Below are 22,289 nucleotides of genomic sequence, written 5' to 3' on the forward strand. Positions count from 1 at the left end.
TACATCTATCTTCCTCATTGTGGGTTTCATCAACATTCTGCCCTGTCTCCTTTTTTATTTTCTCTTAAACTGTGATAAATTCTGTTACATTAATGCACCATCATCATTTCAATTTGGTCTTACGATCACTTCTATGCTGGTGATTCTCAACTATTTATTTCCTTTTCCTTCTTTACTCAACACCAAAATTACATTTACGGCTACATTCTTGCCTTTGGCTTCCGCCTCCACTAAATCCTTTAACTGTTTCTCCCTTTTGTCCACGCATCTTTCCATCTTCGTTTATCAGTGATCTCATTAAGTACTTCAGTAATTTCCAGCTAACCCCCTGAATGTAAACATTGCTACCAGTGTAGAATGTCCAGAAAAAGTGTGCTAAAACCACCTCTTTACCACAAACCCCAAATCTAGCCCTTGTCTTCTTTAGTACTGCCCCTAATGCTGAATGAACTTCCGTACCTCTAGTCTATATTTGCGATTCTGTCGAGTGACTTTCTATTCGTCTCGGAGTGCTTCATAACTCTATCCAGGTTCCTCTTCCACACAACATCAATAGTTTCATGATTACCGTTTTGTATTTAAATATATTCATGTACTCGACCTTCTATGATCTAAAACTTGAAATAAACCATGTCCCCATTGACACCATCAGGTCAATTTCTTGGAGGCTGTCCAATGCCTTCACATGCTGTGCGTCACTTCTTCACCCTTAAATCTTCTAAACTTCAGATACCGTCAAAGGGCCACGTGGTGTGCCCTCACACAAAAAATTTACCCTGTTAAGAACCTGTTTGACTCGTTGTAAAATGTTGGACTTCCTGCATCTGTACCGCAGTGCGGATTAAATAAATCAGCGCACACTAACTTCAGCAGTGGTGTTTTAAATCTAAACACCCAGGGTGGTGGCTGAGCCTGGGCCCAAATATTGCAGCTGCTCTAGTCACCAAAGCATTTATTTTGACAGGAAATGCTTAAATCTCCATATTACCGTTTGGTGCCTTTTGTGTCATAGGCACTAGGTCGAGCCACACAAGTGGGGTAGCATTTTTAAGGAGAGAAGTGGGGGAACCCATGGTGATAAGGATTATGTTTACTTCCTGCAGATTCTGGAACCCATCACAGAAATGTGAGCAAAACCCAGTTATATTAGTCAAAGTTCAATATTTGCAGGGCACTGAGGATACGGAAACCTACTGGGGTCCAGGTACAACACACCAACCTGCACTCCCTTGGATTTTGGTTTTCAAAATATCTAAGCTTGGCACATTTCCCTGGGTGGCAGTAAAGCCCAGGCCCAAATACCACAGCTATCCTGTTGCCCAAAAAAATGTTTTTTGACAGGAAATGCTGATTTTTCCACACTGCGTTTTGGGATGTTGCATGTCACAGGTTAGGCCCAGCCACACATGCGGGTAGTATTTTTATTATGAGAAGTGTAGGAACATAGAAGAATAGAACATTTTGTGTTATAGATTGAATTTCTCTCTTTTATTGCCTTTCAAATGTAAGGCGGTGAGCAAGAAAGTTCACACTTCGCAAATTGTCCTCTGAATCACATGATAGTATGGGAAGCCCAAATTCAGAGGTGTACGAATACCCACTATCCCTAAACTCAGTATCTTGTGCACATTTCAAAAGCACAAAGGACTCCTTTGAAGCCATTTTTCATTCATTACATTTTACCATATATATTGCTGAAGAACAAGTTACTTACCTTCGGTAATGCCTTTTCTGGTGGATACACTAGCTACCTGTGGATTCCTCACATAATGAATTCTCCCCATGCGCCAGCATCTGATGGAAATTTTCTTCTAGCTCTGCACGTCGACGAGGACGTCACAATTGCCCGACTCCCACGCGATGCCATCTGACGTCATCCAGAAAATAAGAGGTCCTTGCCAGCGTGCTGACGTCAGTTTTCACCATTTTTTACATGCCTTTGAGGCGAACCGGTGACTACCAACAATACATAATTGAAAATAACTCCCTAATACCATATACATAACTACAAAACTATATATATATATATATATACATACATATATATATACATACATATATATATATATATATATATACACAAAACCTTATTCCTCAATAAGGCAACCGGCACTCCGTGAATGTGCAAAGTCAGGTTTAATGTGGTCACATTAAACCTGATTTTGCACATTCACGGAGTGCCGGTTGCCTTATTGAGGAATAAGGTTTTGTTTTCATGTTAGACGCGGTGGCGCGCGTCCTATCCAGGCACCATTGGCAGTCAGGAGTGGCGAGGGAATTGCCGAACTCAAGTGCTGATTGATATATATATATATATATATATACACACACACACACACACATATATATAAACAATGGCAACAGTATATACATATCAATAATATACAGATACACACCCAAGGAAAACTTGCTAAGAACATTCAGGCAACGGGGAGGCGGGTGGGACCATGAGGAATCCACAGGTAGCTAGTGTATCCACCAGAAAAGGCGTTACCAAAGATAAGTAACTTGTTCTTCTGATGGATACAACTACCTGTGGATTCCTCACATAATGAATAGAGTCCCAAAGCAGTATTGCACTCGGAGGTGGGCGCCTGAATGGTCAAACCAAGAAATCCTGCAGCACGGACCGTGCAAAATGGCCATCCCTCCTGACTTCAGAATCCAAAGAATAATGCTTAGCAAAAGTGTGGAGGGATGCCCAAGTTGCGGCCTTACAGATGTCAACCACAGGAACACCTCTAGCCAAGGCTGAAGAAGCCGACTTAGCCCTGGTGGAATGGGCTCTTATCCGAACAGGAGGTTTCTTCTTCGCCAGAGAATACCACAATTTGATGCAAAGAATGACCCACCTGGGTATTGCTCTCTTGTGGACCGCCTTGCCTTTCCCTCTTCCCCACATAACTGAAGAGTTGATCTTCCGATCTGAACTCTCTCATCCTGTCGACGAAGAAGCCCAATGCTCTTCTCGGATCTAGTCGGTGTAGTCTCTCCTCCTCCTTTGACGGATGAGGTGGAGGATAGAAGGAGGAAAGTGTAACGGACTGTCCTACATGAAAGGGTGTAACAACCTTCGGTAAGAAAGCCGCCTTGGTCCTCAACACCACCTTGCCCTCATAAAAGGAAGTGTGCAGGGGCTTTACGCTAAGTGCCTAGAGCTCACTCACCCTCCTAGCAGATGTAATGGCAACTAGAAAAACAGTTTTTAAAACTAATAACCTTAAGGGACATGAATGCATTGGTTCGAACGCTGAACCCATCAGAAATGTCAGTACTAAGTTTAAGTCCCACTGAGGCATAATAAATGGAGTGGGAGGGAACCTGTTAGTTAGGCCCTTAATGAATCTCAAAACTAATGGGGACTTAAACAAGGAAGGTTGGTCAGGTAGACACAAAAAGGCTGACAGCGCCAACAAGTATTCCTTAACCGTCGCGACTGCACAACCCCTCTGCGCCAAGGATAACGCAAATGACAAAATGTCCGATAAGTTGGCACGTAAGGGATCAATTTGCTTCTCTCCACACCAAGTCACAAATTTAGCCCACCTGCTAGCATAGATAGATTTGGTGGAGTGTCGCCTGGCCGATAAAATAACGTCCACCACTTCTGGCGGGAGAGAAAAGGGACTCGGATTGCCCCGTTCAATCTCCAGGCATGAAGATGCAGGCTCTGGAGGTGGGGGTGTAGAACCTGCCCCTGCGACTGCGAGAGGAGGTCTGCCCTTTAAGGGAGACGGAGCGGAGGGCACAGAGAGAGTTGGAGGAGATCTGAGTACCATACCCTTCTTGGCCAATCCAGAGCTATCAAGATAACTTGGGCCCGGTCTTGGCGAATCTTCCTCAGTACCCGAGGGATCAAGGGTATGGGGGAAATGCATAAAGCAACTGGCGGGACCAGGACCTCTGAAACGCATCTCCCAGCGCTCCTTGCACCGGATACTGGAGGCTGCAGAACGAGGGGCAGTGCACGTTCTCTCGAGGGGCAAACAGGTCTATCTGTGGATATCCCACACCCGGAAGATGTAAAGGACCAGGTCTGGATGAAGACGCCACTCTTGATCGGTTGAGATGAGCCGACAGAGACTGTCCGCACGTACGTTCAAAATCCCGGCCAAATGGTTTGCCACTAAGCAAATCCGATGGTCCTGTGTCCAGGACCAGAGCTTCTCTGCAGAGAAGGTACGACCCCACTCCTCTCTGTTTGTTTATATACCACATCACAGTAGTGTTGTCCGTCAGGACCTGGACAGACCGACCGCGAAGGGAAGGGAGGAAGGCCTTGAGAGCCAGATTTATCACCAGCAATTCCAACAGATTGATGTGAAACATCTGTTCCACTGGAGACCAATGACCTTTGATCTCCAGGTCCCCCAGATGAGCTCCCCACCCTAGAGTGGAGGCATCCGTTATAACTGTGGCCACTGGAGGAGGTAGCGAAAACGTCTGACCTTGGGAAAGGTTGCCGTTCGCAGCCCACCATTGTAGATCCGCTGCATCGTCCAAGGAGACCTTTATCGACTCCTCAAGATCCCCTCTGTGTTGAAACCACTGCCTGCAGAGGCACCACTGAAGAGCCCTCATGTGCCATCGTGCATGAGTGACCAACAGAATACAAGAAGAGAACAGACCGAGCAGCCGAAGGACCTTGAGGACTTGAACGACCGCTCCATTCTGAAACATTGGAATGCCTTGAATCCGCTGAGGCGGAGGAAAGGCCTGACTCAATGTTGTGTCCAGTACTGCCCCTATGAACAGGAGGCGTTGAGAGGGCTCTAGGTGAGATTTGGGCACGTTCACAGAAAAGCCCGATCGAACAACAACTGGGTTGTGATCTGCAGATGGTGCAGCATGATCTCGGGAGACTTGGCTTTGAGCAACCAATCGTCCAGGTAAGGGAATACTGCTATCCCCCCCCTCCCCCTGAGCTCTGCTGCAACCACTGCCATCACCTTTGTGAAGACTCGAGGTGCTGAACTAAGACCAAATGGAACTGATAGTGTTGCGATCCCACCATAAACCGGAGATACTTCCTGTGCGACTTGAGTATAGAGATATGAAAGTAAGCATCCTGCAAGTCGACAGACACCATACAATCTCCTTCGTTCAATGCCAAAAGTACCTGTGCCAGGGTCAGCACTTCGAATTTCTCGTGTTTGAGGAGCCAATTCAAAATCCTCAGGTTCAGTATTGGTCTCAAACGACCATCCTTCTTGGGGGAATCAGGAAATATCTGGAATAACAACCCTGACCCCTCTCCTGCTCTGGGACCAACTCCACTGCACCTTTTCACTTAAGGACTAGAACCTCCTGTTGTAGCAACAGGAGATGGTCTTCTGTACAGAAGGATGGGCGGGGAGGGATGGGAGGGGGAATCTCCCGAAAGGGAAGTGTAAGGAAATGCCTCCTTGGCATGGTCACCCCCTGACATTTTGCCTTTACTGATGCCACGTTGTGATTTGAAAGTGTGCTGAGGCCTGCTAACCAGGCCCCAGCACCAGTGTTCTTCCCCTAAACTGTACCTTTGTCTCCACAATTGGCACACCCTGGCACCCAGATAAGTCCCTTGTAACTGGTACCCCTGGTACCAAGGGCCCTGATGCCAGGGAAGGTCTCTAAGGGCTGCAGCATGTCTTATGCCACCCTGGGGACCCCTCACTCAGCACAGACACACTGCTTGCCAGCTTGTGTGTGCTGGTGGGGAGAAAATGACTAAGTTGACATGGCACTCCCCTCAGAGTGCCATGCCGACCTCACACTGCCTACGGCATAGATAAGTCACCCCTCTAGAGGCCTTACAGCCCTAAGGCAGGGTGCACTATACCACAGGTGAGGGCATAGGTGCATGAGCACTATGCCACTACAGTGTCTAAGCAAAACCTTAGACATTGTAAGTGCAGGGTAGCCATAAGAGTATATGCTCTGGGAGTCTGTCATACACGAACTCCACAGCACCATAATGGCTACACTGAAAACTGGGAAGTTTGGTATCAAACTTCTCAGCAAAATAAATGCACACTGATGCCAGTGTACATTTTATTGTGAAATACACCCCAGAGGGCATCTTAGAGATGCCCCCTGAAAACATACCCGACTTCCAGTGTGGGCTGACTAGTTTTTTGCCAGCCTGCCACACACCAGACATGTTGCTGGCCACATGGGGAGAGTGCCTTTGTCACTCTGTGGCCAGGAACAAAGCCTATACTGGGTGGAGGTGCTTCTCACCTCCCCCTGCAGAAACTGTAACACCTGGCGGTGAGCCTCAAAGGCTCACCCTTTTTGTTACAGCGCCACAGGGCATCCCAGCTAGTGGAGATGCCCGCCCCTCCGGCCACTGCCCCCACTTTTGGCGGCAAGGCCGGAGGAGATAATGAGCAAAACAAGGAGGAGTCACTGGCCAGTCAGGACAACCCCTGAGGTGACTGACTTTTAGAAATCCTCCGTCTTGCAGATGGAGGATTCCCCCAATAGGATTAGGGATGTGACCCCCTCCCCACCGGGAGGAGGCACAAAGAGGGTGTAGCCACCCTCAGGGCTAGTAGCCATTGGCTACTATCCTCCCAGACCTAAACACACCCCTAAATTGAGTAGTTAGGGGCTCCCAGAACCGAGGAAGAGAGATTCCTGCAACCTGAAGACGAAGAAGGACTGCTGACCTGAAGCCCTGCAGAGAAGACGGAGACACCAACTGCTTTGGCCCCAGCCATACGGGCCTGTCTCCCCACTTCGAGAAAAACTGCAACAGCGACGCGGCCCCCAGGGTCCAGGAACCTCTGAAGCCTCAGAGGACTACCCTGCATCTAGAAGGACCTAGAAACTCCTGAGGACAGCGGCCCTGTTCAACCAACTTGCAACTAAGAAACAACTTTTAAAGACCACACGTTTCCCGCCGGAAGCGTGAGACTATCCACTCTGCACCCGACGCCCCCAGCTCGACCTGCGGAAAACTAACTCTACAGGGAGGACTCCCCTGCGACTGCGAGCCCGTGAGTAGCCAGAGTTGACCCCCCTGACCCTCCACAGCGACGCCTGCAGAGGGAATCCAGAGGCTCCCCCTGACCGCGAATGCCTGCTTCAAGGAACCCGACGCCTGGAAAACACACTGCACCCGCAGCCCCCAGGACCTGAAGGAACCGAACTCCAGTGCAGGAGCGACCCCCAGGCGGCCCTCTTCCTAGCCCAGGTGGTGGCTACCCAGAGGAGCGCCCCCTTGCCTGCCTGCATCGTTGAAGAGACCCCCGGGTCTCCCCATTGAATCCTATTGCAAACCCGACGTCTGTTTGCACTCTGCACCCAGCAGCCCCTGTGCCACTGAGGGTGTACTTTCTGTGCCTGCTTGTGTCCCCCACGGTGCCCTACAAAACCCCCCTGGTGTGCCATCTGAAGTCGCAGGTACTTACCTGCTGGCAGACTGGAACCGGGGTACCCCAATTTCCATTGAAGCCTGTGTGTTTTGGGCACCACTTTGACCTCTGCACCTGACCGGCCCTGGTGATGCTGGTGTGGTACCTTTGGGATTGCCTTGAACCCACAACGGTGGGCTACCTTGGACCCAACTTTGAACCCTGTAAGTGCTTTACTGACCTGTGAACCTAACAAATACTTACCCCCTCCCCCCCCCGGAACTGTTGATTTTTGCACTGTGTCCATTTTTAAAATAGCTTATTGCCATTTTTGCCAAAACTGTACATGCTATTGTGATAATTCAAAGTTCCTAAGATACCTGAGTGAAATACCTTTCATTTAAAGTATTGTTTGTAAATCTTGAACCTGTGGTTCTTAAAATAAACTAAGAAAATATATTTTTCTATATAAAAACCTATTGGCCTGGAATTGTCTTTTGAGTGTGTATTCCTCATTTATTGCCTGTGTGTGTACAACAAATGCTTAACACTAACCTCTGATAAGCCTACTGCTGGACCACACTACCACAAAATAGACATAAGAATTATCTCTTTTTGCCACTATCTTACCTCTATGGGGAACCCTTGGCTCTGTGCATTATATTTCTTACTTTGAAATAGTACATACAGAGCCAACTTCCTACAGGAAGGGCATAGCCTTTCCCCACAACATCGATGACCCAGGAGTCCGATGTTATTGACTCCCACATATGGAGAAAACGCAATAACCTCCCCCCACAGGAGATGCATGTGAAGGGATTGATGGAGGACTAAGGCTGCTTTCCGTGCTGCACCCCCCTGGAGGAAGAGGCAGCGTGCTGTGGGTGGACCCTCTCGTACGAACCCTACCCGCACCCTATATGATCTATAGGGGTGAGCAGCATTAGGTTGCTGTCCTGCTGACTGGAATCTCCCCCAAAAGGAAGAGCCACGTCCAAACCCCCTGAACCTCCTAAATGATCTTAAAAGGAGTAGAGTCGGAAGCTTGCAAGCCCAAGGATCTTTCGGTAGCCCTACTCTCCTTGAACCGTTCCAAGGCAGAGTCAGCTTTTGTTCCGAAGAGTTTGTCTCCATCAAAAGGTAAGTCTAAGAGGGTAGATTGTACATCGGAAGAGAATCCCGACGACCTTAACCAGGCCTGTCTTCTGGTCGCTATGGATGTGCCCATTGCCCTGGCCACTGAATCAGATGTGTCTAGCCCTGACTGGATGACCTGAGTTGCCGCCGCCTGTGCATCAGCCAAAAGGCTGAGAACCTCCTTTGACAATCCAGTCTGAGCAGTCTTGGCCTCCTCCATGAGGGCATAGATGTATCTGCCCAAGACACAGGTTCTATTTGTCGACATTAGAGCCATACTACATGAAGAGAAAGTTCTCTTCGGGGACTGTTCCATTTTCTTAGATTCTCTGTCTGAAGGGCCCCAGGAAAGGACCCGGGAGCTGTAGGCGAAGAACATGAGGCTTGCACCACCAAACTCTCCAGAGTCGGGTGTTTTGAAAGAAATCCTGGGTCCCCAGGAACCACTCAGTACCTTCTCGCTACAGATCTATTCACTGCTGCCGAAGACACAGGCTTTTTCCACACCTCCAAGATTGGATCCATGAGTGCCTCATTAAAAGGAGAGGAGCGGTTCCGCCACAGCTGAAGCAGGGTGCAATACCTCAGTGAGGATGTTAGTCTTAACTTCAGCAGCGGGAAGTGGAAGGTCAAGAAAATCCGCCGCCTTCCTCACCACTGAGTGAAACGATGCTGCCTCTTCTGTGTACTCCCCTGGCGAAGCCAAGTCCCATTCCGCTGAAGTGTCCAGACCACTGGCGAATTCCAAGCCCTGTAAGTCCCCCAGGGGCTCTCCGATCTCACCCTCTTCCAGAAGCTGTCTCCTATAATCATGCTCTTCAAGCAGTCGAAGAGCTTTTCTCCTGGAGCGCAGTCTGGCCTCAATTCTTGGAGTCGACAAGGTGTTTATCGACGCCGAAGACCTTGGTTGGCGTCGATCATCGGATCCATCCGACGGGGGATCCATCGGCGCCGTGGGTTGATGGACCATCCTCTCCGACGTCGATTGAAGCTGAGGTGAAAACATCGGCGCTGGGGCAGCAGAAGTTGTCGGCGTCACAGGCTTTCTAGGCAACGCCACCTGTACTGGTGCCGAACCAGCACCTCCCACAGGCCACAAAGGCATGAAGGTCGTCGGTCTGCACGGACCAGGAACACCCAAGTCAAATGCCATGGGACCTGAAGGTCCAGCAGATCCACCGCCCGGGGACATGTGGGTGAAGATATTAAACATTGCATTTAAAAATGCGTCTGGATCCGTACCTGGCGCCGGGAACGCCGGGTACTCCTGCGGCACCGGTGCTTGAGGTGGAACAGGCATAGGCTTGGGTACCTCCGAATACGCCGGTGAGACATCCGGACTCTGATGAGGTTTGACCTCATAAACAGATGGCGCCAGAGAAGCAGGAGGTGTTGACGGCTGAGGTGTCAAAGTCAGGCTAACTTCCCAACCCTAAGCGCCGAGCTGACGGCGACTTTGAGAGGGACCGGTCCTTACTTGACGACGTCGTGAACCATGCTGGCGCCGGGAGTCATGACGATGCCTCTTATGAGACTTCGAAGACTTAGAAGAAGATCTTCGATGATGATGTTTCTCCTTCTTCTTCGACTTCACCAAGAACAACTTAGCTTCCTGCTCTGAGTGCTTTGGGGTTCATCCGCTGACATGAACCGCACTCCGACATCATGATCGGAACTGAGACACCACAAGCAATCGTTATGTGGATGCGTAACCGACATACGGCCTCCACACTCCCTGCAGGGTTTAAACCCAGATTTTTGTGGCTGACACATTATTAACTAAGTATCACAGAGCTACAGTTGCACCCTGGACCCTCCAAGAAATAACCGTCACTCGAAGGCACGGAAAAAAAGGAAACTGACGTCAGCACGCCTGCCAGGACCTCTTATTGCCTGGATGACGTCAGACGGCGTTGCGGGGGAGTCGGGCAATTGTGACGTCCTTGTTGACGTGCAAAGATAGAAGAAAATTTCCTTCGGATGCTGGCGCATAGGGAAAATTCATTATGTGAGGAATCCACAGGTAGTTGTATTCATCAGAATGATTGGTACACAATGACAAATGATTCCTAGCTGCAGCTCAGTTGTTAGCTCTGGGTATTGGTGTTTTTGGACAATCAACATGACATATCCCTACAACCAGAACGGTCTGACGGCATGTTACTTTTGTGAATTCAGCATTGGAGAAAAAAAAGTACAGATGAAAATGTTTTTTTTTTTTTTTGTCTTCATTCACCTCAGACTCCAGGCCTTCTCTGAGCCATATCATTTAACACCCTCTCGCTTACAGAGCTGACCATGACCAGGGAGGCAGCACCTCTCTCCCTTAGCCCCGTTAGAGGAGCTACATTACTACCACAGCTAAAGAGCAGAAGTAAGGTGTACTCATTGGACAGTATACAGACGTTGAGCCTAATTGCCTATACTGCCCTGTGTACACTGTTGACTCCCCACCCACTCCACCAAAGGCAGCCAAAATGTCTTCCTTTTAGAAACACCACCAGTCTTAAAAATTTGCAAAGTGCAAAAGAGTGCATCAAGCCAATCTGCATGCATAGGCGATGTCTCTTCTACCCATTTTCGGAAAATTTCCCTTCTGGCTAAAAGTAAAGAATAAAAAAGCAGTTTCCTTGTATTTCTGCTCCACTCCTTAGACCCATTATTCCACAAATAATCAGAGAGAGGTTTACCTTAATATCTACCCCCAGTATTATCAAAACATTCTTACCCACTTCTTCCGAAAATGAGTTAATCGCTGGGCACTCCATAAACATGTGGATTTCGTTGCACTCTGTAGACCACATTTTGCGCATTTAACTGCTCCCCTTTATCATTTTCGAGAGTTTATATGGTAATCACAGATGAAAATGTCACCAATTGCTAATTTTCCCTGCCTGATTTTTTTATTTTTTTATTTCAGTGATTAGATTGTTTTGGACAACCATGAGAAATCTGCACAAATTACCCCCTGGCAAATTTGCAATTTTGCATAGTTTTCAGAAATGGATACCTTTCCAGGTTCATCCATGGGTTTAATACCTGTTACAACCACAAACTGCAAAAATGTTGAAACCCTAAACAATAAGCAAATGGATTACCACTTAGAAAAAAAAAAACCAAAATAATTGCTACATTTTAGCCTCCTCCAGGTACTCCATAAATCATGGGTGCCTTTAGAACCTCAAAGACTTTTGGGAAAAAGGACACACATTTGGTCGGAATACTTTTTTGTAAGAAAAACGTTATGAAGGCCTAAGCACAAAAGTGGTATAAGCAATACAGATGAAAAAGCATCAGGAGCTAACAGGTTAAGTACGTTACGGTAGAAAAGGGACACCAGTTCACTCCAGGCCTTTTCTTTTTGTGTTTCTGTGTTGCACGCATGTTTCTTGTAAAGACAATAAAAATGTTGCTGACGAAAAATGTGACTACTGCTTCACTTTGGGATTGTCAATTGCCAAATTTATACATATCTGTGAATCATAACAACTTTATCTACGGTTCACACGTAGGCTGCAAAGTGATTTGGTGAAAGTGTGATACAAGTAAAATTAAATTAGATAAAGACCTGTATTCGGTCTCTGGCCAGCCAACAGGAACAGGCTATTTTTCCACAAAAATGTACATCAAATTGTGGCCTTTTATTTTGTACTTGGATATGCTTCCCACTTATCTGGTAAAATTATGTCAATTAACAAGAAGATTTTAAGGCCCTTTGAGTCAAACCTAAAAAGAATGGTGGAAAATGTGAAATGGTTCATTGTTCGCCAAATGTTTTGCAGGGGTGGTGGGTCTTGCAAGTGTCCTACTGCTATAGATGTCGTAAGCTGGAAACAGCAGAACTCAACAACTATGTTCTAAAAAAAAATATCCTTACGTCAATGTACTTGGCCCCATGTGTTAATAGCTATTTATAGACAAATGTGTTGTGAAAAACGTGTTGACATTGGGGAGAAATACTCCCCTGAAAGCCATAATCAGAAGTGCTGGTTATCCACAATATCCCTTTCAGAAACCTTGTCTGGACACTTTTCGATCAATCCATCTATGCTTGAAGCTTTGACTCCCACGTGATTAATGAATAACATTTCCTCTTTGGGGTGTTAATTGGTTAGAAGCAAAACCCTTTTCAAGTTGTTAGCAAGAATACTACCAGGTTGACGCAGGAATCAGTATTCCATATAGAAAACACTGCTCCTGTTTGTGCCATGGGGCACTTCTAAAAGATGCACTGGACACAGACCGAGACAGTGCACTGTTCCCAGTGCAAGTGTGGCCCCATGCCTGCACTGGGAAACGCACACTAATGAAAGGCAAACATCTGTTTAAAGCTGCTGGTCTGCTTTTCACTTCGCAGGCAGCAACCCAGCTTGAGTGTGAAAGGTGGGCAGAGATCCCCCTGCAGGCGAGTGCAGTGTGTGACTTCAGAGTGTGACTGCACCCACCTGCAGATGATGCGTGGGGTTGCCCTTGGGACAATCACTGCACTTCATCATTTGAAATGGCCTCTTTGCCTGCATCAGTAATACAATAAGAGTGCAAAGGCAATTGATTCCCTCATTTGCATGGGTCCATGTTAACATGCAAATAAAGGGCACTGCATGTTGGGATCACACCAGAGAACATTTAGCATTGATGCCTTCTGTATTACAGAAGGCGCTATGCAAGCCTCAGGGGCCACTTATGCAATAGCAAAGTGGCCTAGAGTGGAAACGGAGGAAAAGGCAGGAACACACACCTGTTACACCTCAGTATATTTTCTATATAAGGCCAATGTATGTCTGATTGTATCCTAATAATTTTGGTTCTAATTCTTCTAAGAAGACACTTCCTACCCCTTTATAAACTACTTAAATCTTTGGACTGTGCACTTAGGTTGTATTTAGAAACTCTTTAGAGGTGGGAGCCTGCCCATTTCTGCAACATTAGTATAAAATACTGACATGCAAGTCAAGAGATATCCAAAGAAGAGATTGAGCCTTTCTCTCAGGGTGGGTGGAAATGTATAATTCCTTACGTATATTCTATGTGATTTCACTGTTGCACACTGTAGGGCCCTTATTACGTGTGTGGCGGTCTTCAGACCGCCACACTCGTGGTGGCGGTCACACCACTGCCAAAGCAGCAGTCCGACTGCCATATTACAACTGTGGCAGAGCTGCCATAGTTGGACAGCCGGCACTGCCAGGCTGCTGCCGGTCGACAGCCTGGCCGTGCTGGCAGTCTCAATATGCCAGGGAAGCCCTGTAACCAGCGCTGCCCTAGCCATTACGAGTCCCCTCTTTGCCGGCTTTTGCATGGCAGTTCCATCACCATGCAAAGGCTGGCAGAGACTGGGTGCTGGGGGCCGTTTGGGGACCCCTGCACTGCCCATACACTTGGCATGGGCAGTGCAGGTGCCCCCATGGACAGCCTTGTTGTGCTTTTCACTGCCTGAATTGCAAAGAGTTGCCGTGTGGCCTCAGTCTCCTGCTAAACTCTTAATATGGCCCCAGGTGTGTGACTTGCTAGTGGTAAAATCCCAGCCTGTTGGCATTTTTTGCATGGGACATAATCACCATATGTGTGCCTTTCTTATACCTTTCCCCAGTCCCACCAAACTCTTCCTTCTGAGGAACACTTTCATCAGCTTTAATTTGCCAGTTATGCAGAAGAGCTGTGAAGTCAGGTAGAGGAAATGGAGGTGGGGCAACCAGCAGAGTGGCTCCTTTTCCCCTAGCATTAGAAGCATCCAGGAGCACACAAACACTTCCGAAGACAGTTGAAAACATGGCTATTTCCTACATAACTGCACTTCCGGCAACAGAGCCCAGAAAAACAGTCACACTCTTAAGCGCAATACTCTGCTTACAACCAACGAATTGCAAACAACTCACCCAGCAAACTGCTTTCGATATGCAGTTAATCTAAGAAGGGCTGACTTGTGGTCCACTATGGCATTATATAGTTATGTACTTCGATATATAACAGTTATGGCCCACAATAATACTAAAATCATAATACACAGGGGTGAACACCAAACTGGAACTTATACCTCTTAATTTAATCTAAGACATCTAAGACACCTAAGACACATCTGCTATTGAGGGCTGTCCATCACCAGCACCGTACAGCAAAAACAACAGCCATCACCAAAATAACTGAAGAGATCTGTCACACATTTCTAAACACATCAGATGACTAATAAAGCACATCATTGCTAGTCCCACAAATCCATACAATCTGATGGCTTCTTTACATTTCATTAAGGCACTCAGATATGGGATGTTAATAAAAATGTCCATCCCAACAGCGCTCTCCCTCCAACCATTTCAGTTGAGGACCATAATTATACACAGAATCTCAGACTGGACAACCCAGTGCAGCAACCAGATAAGCAGACCAAGTTAGAGGAAATACTAACTGCAGAGAGCTGTTCAAAGCTACCAGCATTCTGAATACTATAAAACTGGGTGTCTGTCTCTCACAGTTCATCTACACTGCTAAGCAATGCGTCCCATAACATGACAGCCGCTCCTCTGCTTCACTTTTGTTTTTCAACTTGGGGCTCATGCCAATTTTCCTATCTGGTGTCTGCCACAGTGATTGTTCCCACAAGGAGATGGCATGTGTTTTTCATAACCTCATACCCCTTGAGCACCCTATTGTCATGCAGATATAAACCTGTAAAACAGGAAGTCATTAACTTCCCTAGTACAAGTATGGGTGACCTCTGGACAAGTATTCCAGAAAGCCCCCATAATTTGAGCTTTAATTGCAATGTATCATTTTCACACCAACCTCTGGGATTTTTTAATTAAAATCAATCATGTGTGCTTCTAAAAGGAGGACTTTTACTAGTAACAGTCATATGGTTGTGTAGGTCTCCCTGCTAAAGTGTTTACGCTGTTCTCAGAACACTGAAAGGAATGGCACAGGCTTTGTTTTTCAGCCTTTTTCAGGTATCACTTGCACAGAAATGACATTTTGAGGTGTTGCATGTGGTTCCCCATAGCTACTGTAAGGTTTGAAAAGTCCTTGAATATAGAATCTAGGCTTGGTTTACAATAATGGGAAATGCTACTTTCAATTTTCATACAAAACATATTTATTGAGCAGTAGTGAGAATTAGCACATTCAAATTCTTTGCAGATTCAGCTCTTAGGTCAAAAAAGTCTACATAAGTTTCACCCTTCTGGCAACGGATTGTATATCCGTGTCTGCAGTTGTAATGTTTATAAACCCTCTGAACTCCCTTCGCCCTGCTCCCCTTCTGAGAAATAAGTAAGAGAAAACAAAAACATTGTAAGTGTGGCATTGCTCTTCGTCATTAGATACTTCATTGACTCCGCTTCACTTACAATCAATAAATAAATATTATTCATTTATTTCTAGTTAGCTTGAGGGCCCTGTCCTCTTCCTTTTGTAAACGGTTCTAGAACAGTTTCAAGGCTTATAATCAAGGATGATATCTTGGGGTGGTATGGTATCCCCTCCCATAATTATCACACCCAAGTGTCATGAATTGCTTTAATGTCATCTGCTGCCGCATAGGTTACTCTTTCCATTGTCATAAAATTCCATAGGCATAAATATAATTGTGTAATAGCACAATAGTCTTTCTTGTTCCAAACAGCTGCAGTCGTAATTTTAGCTGCCCGCAGGCAATTCCATATTAGTATTTCATCACCTTTGGTTTGGTAGCATGCATCCTCTCCAGGTAGTACATATTAGAAATCTTCCTGTAGTAGGCATTCCAGAATGGCACATAGTATGGACTACATCTGCATCCAGGAAGACTGAACTTTAGAATAGCTCCACCATATGTGGGCGAGGTCTCCCTCCTCCACATTCCCCCCTGCATCTAGGGCTCACCGTTGAGTAATATTTATGTAGGGGTACATGTACCAGTCACAGAGAAGTTTGTAATGTGCCTCTCTGCCAAGTATGCGGTGAGTGGCAATGCTCAGCGATCCCCACACATGGGTGTCCATAAGTTCCCTCCCCATAAGAGCATCCCATCTGGTTTTATGTGACTGTTGGTTTGACAAAATTTAAACACTCTCAAACACGAGGGTTTTCTTTCTCTTAGCAATATTAATATGTTTCAGTATGACCATATTTGCATTTTAAAGGACATAATTTGCATTAGGTTATCCCTGTATTTAGTTCGTTTAAAGTTACGTGTGCCTTCTATTTGACACCTTGCACTGGAAATGGAAATAAAAAAACTGAGCACCTCGCGGCAACCTTTCTCTGCTCTTGATGCATTTTGTGCCTGGTAATTACAGCTTTACAATACACAGGACAGCAGTTACAGAGAGGGGTTGGACCCCTCCGTACCAGTCTGGATGCAATACAGATTTTTGGGCATGACATACCTCAAGTTTCAATTTCTGATGGAAAGCCTGTGTATGCGACAGGGCTTCCTGGGCAAACTTCAACTGGAATTCTGCCTTCTTCACACTTCGCAATTCCCTTTCCTTCTCGCGTTGTCTACGAGTGAGGGACTCATGTTGCATATGTTTCTCCATAAGACAGTGACGAAGGTTAAGATCTATAGATGCCCTGTAAATTGCATGGAAACAACAAAAAAACATTCAATATGGTTGTTTTGGGAATTGTTTCAAATAAGAGCATGATTTACAGTAATACGTTGTTATACACATTTCAAGAATCTTGCAAAATCTGTTCTGCCAACTGAAGAAGGGATGTAGAATGAAGGTCCAAGTGGGACGGATCCGAGCCAAATGATAAGGAGAACCACATATTATGCAAATTAGATCCATTCAAATGTACTGCATGGGAACCAGATTTTCAAGATAACCACTGACTATGCAAATGAGTTCCATTTAAATTAATTTTTATACAAAAGTAACTTACATGGATAGCCTAAAAACCTGGCTTTGAAAGGACATCGTTGGACCTCTGCTGGAAACTCATGCTCAACAGTTTTATTGCTTTACCCATGATTTTCCAGCGTTCATGTAGTTGTCTTCTTCCCCACTTCTGTCCCTCAGCTTTATTCCATTGCACTCTGTTCCAACCTGACACAATAGCTTCGGCACAGCTATTAATGTGCATCTTCTCTTTTGCTCTACATATGTCACCCCTACCCTTTGTCAAAGATAACACCACTACAACACAGGGCGCTGTAGTGACAAAGTAAATGCCACTTAGCAATTTACTGGGAAGCTATGGCTATGCTCTATGTCCACATCTTAAGTAAAGTGCAAAGTGACAGAAAATTACTCTAAAGGGTCTAACCTGGTCATGGAATGCAATGGGAATAAAGTAAATCAATGGGCAGGATAGCAACTTGGGCACTTTAGAATAGGATAGTATAAAAGTATAGAGAAGGGAACACAAAAAATACACGGTGCATCCAGGGCTCAAGAAGAGAAAAGAGGGGTTTGGTTACTATTGGCAATGAACCTAGTGTTGCACGAGTTCCTGAGAATCCTTTAATAACAAGGCACTAAGAATATCCAGAACTTTATGTACCCAAATTCTTGGGAAGCGAGGAATAATGGACACGGCTGATATTTAGCTTAGAGCACTGTGGATTATAGGAGGAAAGAGCCAGATGTTCTTCATGACCTTCCTGCCATGCTGAAGAAGGAGCTCCCAGATGATAGCAAGAGCCAGGCCACTGAGAGGAAAAACTGGACAAAGTAGATTAACAGGTACTAGTCAGCAGAGATCATCAAAGGGCAATGACTAGGGTGAAACATACCCAAGGAAAACTTGACAAAGGAGTTCAACATGACCAACAGAAATGCCACAGTTCCACACATGCCTGGAGGCCCTTTTATCAAACTGGCATTCCTTTCTGTTTCACCCTTCAGGCTGGTGCTGTTACAAAACGTATTCACAAATTTAATACCCCGAACACCTATAAATGGGTTGGATCAACCTACCTGATGGAAGAGTAGTGCATGAGATTCCCACAACTGGAGGCTGTGTCTTTCTTTTGGTGAAGAGGAACTGCGAGTGCACAACAAGAAGCCTCCATCGTACAATTTGCTCACAACGAAAAGGCATGATGGGAGGCAAGCACTTGGCAGAAGTCGAGTAAGTGATTGTATGCAAGGGTATGAATCTGCCTTTTTATTGAATTGGTGCTCTCCTAATGAAGCCACCGAGAGCACCCAGAGGTTTGGAGTCCATAGGAGACCCCTAAAAAGAGACGTTTTGGCATTTTCCGAAGATGTCACAATACACAGTGGCTTTTTCAGAGATGTACTGAAATGGCCTGTACCACTGCAGGTCTTTCTCAGAACTACACCTTATGATTCTACTAACAAATATTTCCCAGGAAAGGCTTAATGCAAAAACGGAGATTTTGTTTTATGTGGACAAGTGTTTTTCTAGGATAAATGTTTAGTTAACACAACCTTCGACATCTCTCTTTCACTACACGTGAAGTGAAATTCTAGAAGCAACGTAATTTCCTCTCCAACTTTATTAAGCAGAAAACCATGATGCAGACAATTATCATCAACAGTTGCAAAACTCAGACAGCATGTGATATATAATATGTGTATTCGTTAAGTGCATGTTCACTCCTTGGGGCATCTTAGACTATGCACATTTTATAAATTAGGTTCTATGGGCAAACTCCTTCATTTTTAGCAAGACTAACACTATATTGTTTTTAAAAAGGAACCACAAGAAGCCTAGTGTGGCGCAGAACTTCCTGGAGCTGTTTCAACATTCATGAATTTCCGAGAGGCGCTCTCTTTCTGGAGGGGAGTTACCTATTAGAACAAAAGATTTCCATTTTGTCAGAAGCACATTTCCTTTACAGTTACTGGTACAAAAAGTTCTCAGATGAGATAGTCAGAAAGATCATCATCAAGGAGGGGTCGCTGCATAGCCTGCCTGTAGGAAAGTGCCTCTTTTGACAGTCACCACCCCAACCTACTTTTTGCCTCGTTTCTGGTGTAATTTCGACTGAAAGTGCACTGAGTTCCTGCTAACCAGGTCCTCAGTGCCAGATCTTTTTCCCCCAAAACTGTAGAGTAGTTTTTCCCAATTGGCAAAATATTTAGAGCTCACTTTAAGTTCCTAGTAAATGGTACCCCTGGTACCTAGGGAATGGGGTACTAAAGAAAGGCCCCTGAGGGCTGCAGCGCGAATTGTGCCACCCTCAGTGACCCTCTCACCTAGTGGACCCAGTGCTGCTTTTGCAGTCTGCGTGTATTGGGGCAGAACTAAAATGAAAACATGACATGGCACACAGCCTTGTGCCATGTCCCCTTAACACTGAATGGAATACATGTAAGTCACCCCTCTAGCAGGCCTTCCTGCACTAAAGGCAGGGTGAATTATATTACATGTGAGGGCATACCTGCATGAGCAGATATGCTCTTGCTATGTCTGTTGATTCTCAGACATAGTAAGTGAACAGGGAAGCCATTTTAATACATGAGCTGGACACTGGTCACTACAAGTTCCCCAGCATGATGGCTTCTCTGAATATAGGGATGCTTGGTATCAAATACCTCATATTGGTGGGCTCACACTCAAGCCACTGTTGGATTTACTATTACCTGCACCCGGAGGGCACCTTAGCGGGGCCCCATGAAAACTTACCCAGTTATTGGTGTGTTCGCTGACTGGTAAAACCAGTGCAGCCACCATAGAGAGATTTCTGCCCCGTAAGGTGAAAGCCAACACTCTTGAAGGCCCAGAACAAAGGCCTGCTCTGGGCAGAGGTGATAACACCTCATCCAGAGTAGGATGGACATACCAGGGGGAGGAGCTTCAAAGGCCTTGCCGCCTTTGAAATGCAACCCAGGTCTCTCTAGATGGCAGAGATGACCGACCCCCCCCCCTTTCTTGACCCCAATTTTGGCAGCAGCACAGGTGGGAAGATTAAGCAGATTAGGAAGTGTGCCCACTTCATGTCAGTCCCACTCATAAGGTGGACGAGCTAAAGTAGTCACTACCTTTTAAATTCCTCGATCTTGTTGGGAAGGAATTAGGCCACTAGGGTCAGGGTTATGCCCACTTCCCAAATGATGTGGTCATAAAGAGGGTGTAGTCACCCTAAACGTGGTCAGCCCATTTGCTACCACCTAGCACTCCCTGTAACACCCCTAAATTGAGAATTTGGAAACCTAGAACTCAGATTTCGACAACCTAAGAAGACCTGGACAAAAAAGAGTTGCACCAAGGAAGAGGAAAAAAGAAGAATCAGCTGACCATCCAGGACTGCCTGCTGACCTCAAAGGACTGTGCACAAAACGCCAACTCGTCCACCTTCAATAAAGACTCAAGTCTCTCGGGGGCAGCGGACCTGCTCTGCAACAAGTATCTCTGTGGAAAAAACTCTGCAGCTGGTGGAACCTCAGAAACCTGCACCTGAAGTGACCGCTGAACCTGACGTCCAGGACCCGAGGTGAAGCCAACAAACGGTGCCAATGTGGTTTCCCAGCTGTCCAAAGACAGAGTCCAGTGTAGTCTCACCTATTTTGGACTCCACTGAGATGCCTGTAGCCTCTGCATGCAGGCCCCTTCTCCCTCAGAATGGTAGTGAGAAAACCCAACACCTCCAGCAACCACTGCACACGTTGCCTCTGACACGATCCAGGGCGGGTCACTGTTGTCAATGAAGTCCACCGGCTTCTAAGAGCACAAGTATACCCTGGGTCCACGCCTGGTGTACTCCTCGACGACGCCTGCAGCCTCAACTGATAGGAGCCCCTGACCACAAGTGCTCCCGGATGAGAAAACCTGATGCCTAAGGACACGCCTGCATTTGTCGCTCCTGGGCACAGGAGAAGAGGACCAAAGGTACACCTACGTCCCCAAGCACCCCAAGTCTACTACCTCTCTACTTGTTGTCCCTGTCTTTCTTTCCAGCCAGAGCCTGTAGCCTGTTTGTCAGGAGGCCTAACTCCCATAGAGAACCACTGGGCACCCAACGTCTTACTGCAGCTGGCCGCCCCAGTGCCGCCCGGTGTGACTGGTTGGTGTGGTCTGATCAGTGCCCAGTACTTACCTTTGATCCTTTGAGCTTGACCTCGTAAGTCGCCAACTGTTTGCTGAACATTGTTCACCTTCATAGGATAACACTGGAAATTACACTGTGCTGATTTCTGAAACTGCAAAGTATTTATTCTTAAAAGTTTACTTACCTGATTACGAAGTTCTTGGTTTTGAAATATATCTAAAAATAATTATTTTCCTAAACTGATCTCGGATTTATTGTTTGAGTGTGTGTCTCATTTATTTCCTCTGTGAGCACAACAAATGCTTAACACAACTCCTTGATAAGCCTAACTGCTCGCCCACACTACCACAGAGCATTACACCTATCTACTTTTGCCTCTGCACACCAATTGGGGATCCACTGGACTCTCTGTACTTCATAATAGTGCACCGTATAGACAGCCAGTTTCCTCCACTGAATTTAAGCAGGGGACTAGGGACCCCTTTGGCACTGTTAGAAACTGGGTCTCTAGTTGCCAGTATTTTGTACCCTGTCAAAGTAGGGACCCTCACTCTAGTCAGGGTAAGGGAGTCACACAGCTAAGATATACCCTGCTCACCCTCTTGGTCGCTTGGCTCAAGTAGTTAGGCTCATCTCAGACCCAATTTGTAAAGTATTTGTACACACATAGTAACACAATGAAAACACCACAAAAGTACTCCACACCAGCTTAGAAAAATAGCCCAAATTTATCTGAGTAAAACAAGATAAAAAACAACAAAAATACACAAGTAAAGGTACAAATTTAATTTGCAGAGATTAAGTCTTAGTAAAGCGCTTAGAAACACATTATTTCCAACTGGGGCTATCACAGCGTCTTGACGGAGTCATAT

The 22,289-nt window shown here is 46.1% G+C and overlaps 1 protein-coding gene across 1 annotated transcript in view; it reads right to left on the minus strand.

The window, feature by feature from the left end:
- CCDC146 (coiled-coil domain containing 146) overlaps positions 1-22,289 on the minus strand; it is an 897,036-nt gene that overhangs the window by 430,536 nt on the left and 444,211 nt on the right. Inside the window, exon 9 of the mRNA XM_069229681.1 lies at positions 16,838-17,024. Within this exon, the coding sequence (XP_069085782.1) occupies positions 16,838-17,024 (187 nt within the window). The remainder of the gene's footprint in view (positions 1-16,837; positions 17,025-22,289) is intronic.

Source organism: Pleurodeles waltl, chromosome 4_1, assembly GCF_031143425.1.
Source record: "Pleurodeles waltl isolate 20211129_DDA chromosome 4_1, aPleWal1.hap1.20221129, whole genome shotgun sequence".
Classification (NCBI taxonomy): Eukaryota; Metazoa; Chordata; class Amphibia; order Caudata; family Salamandridae; genus Pleurodeles; species Pleurodeles waltl.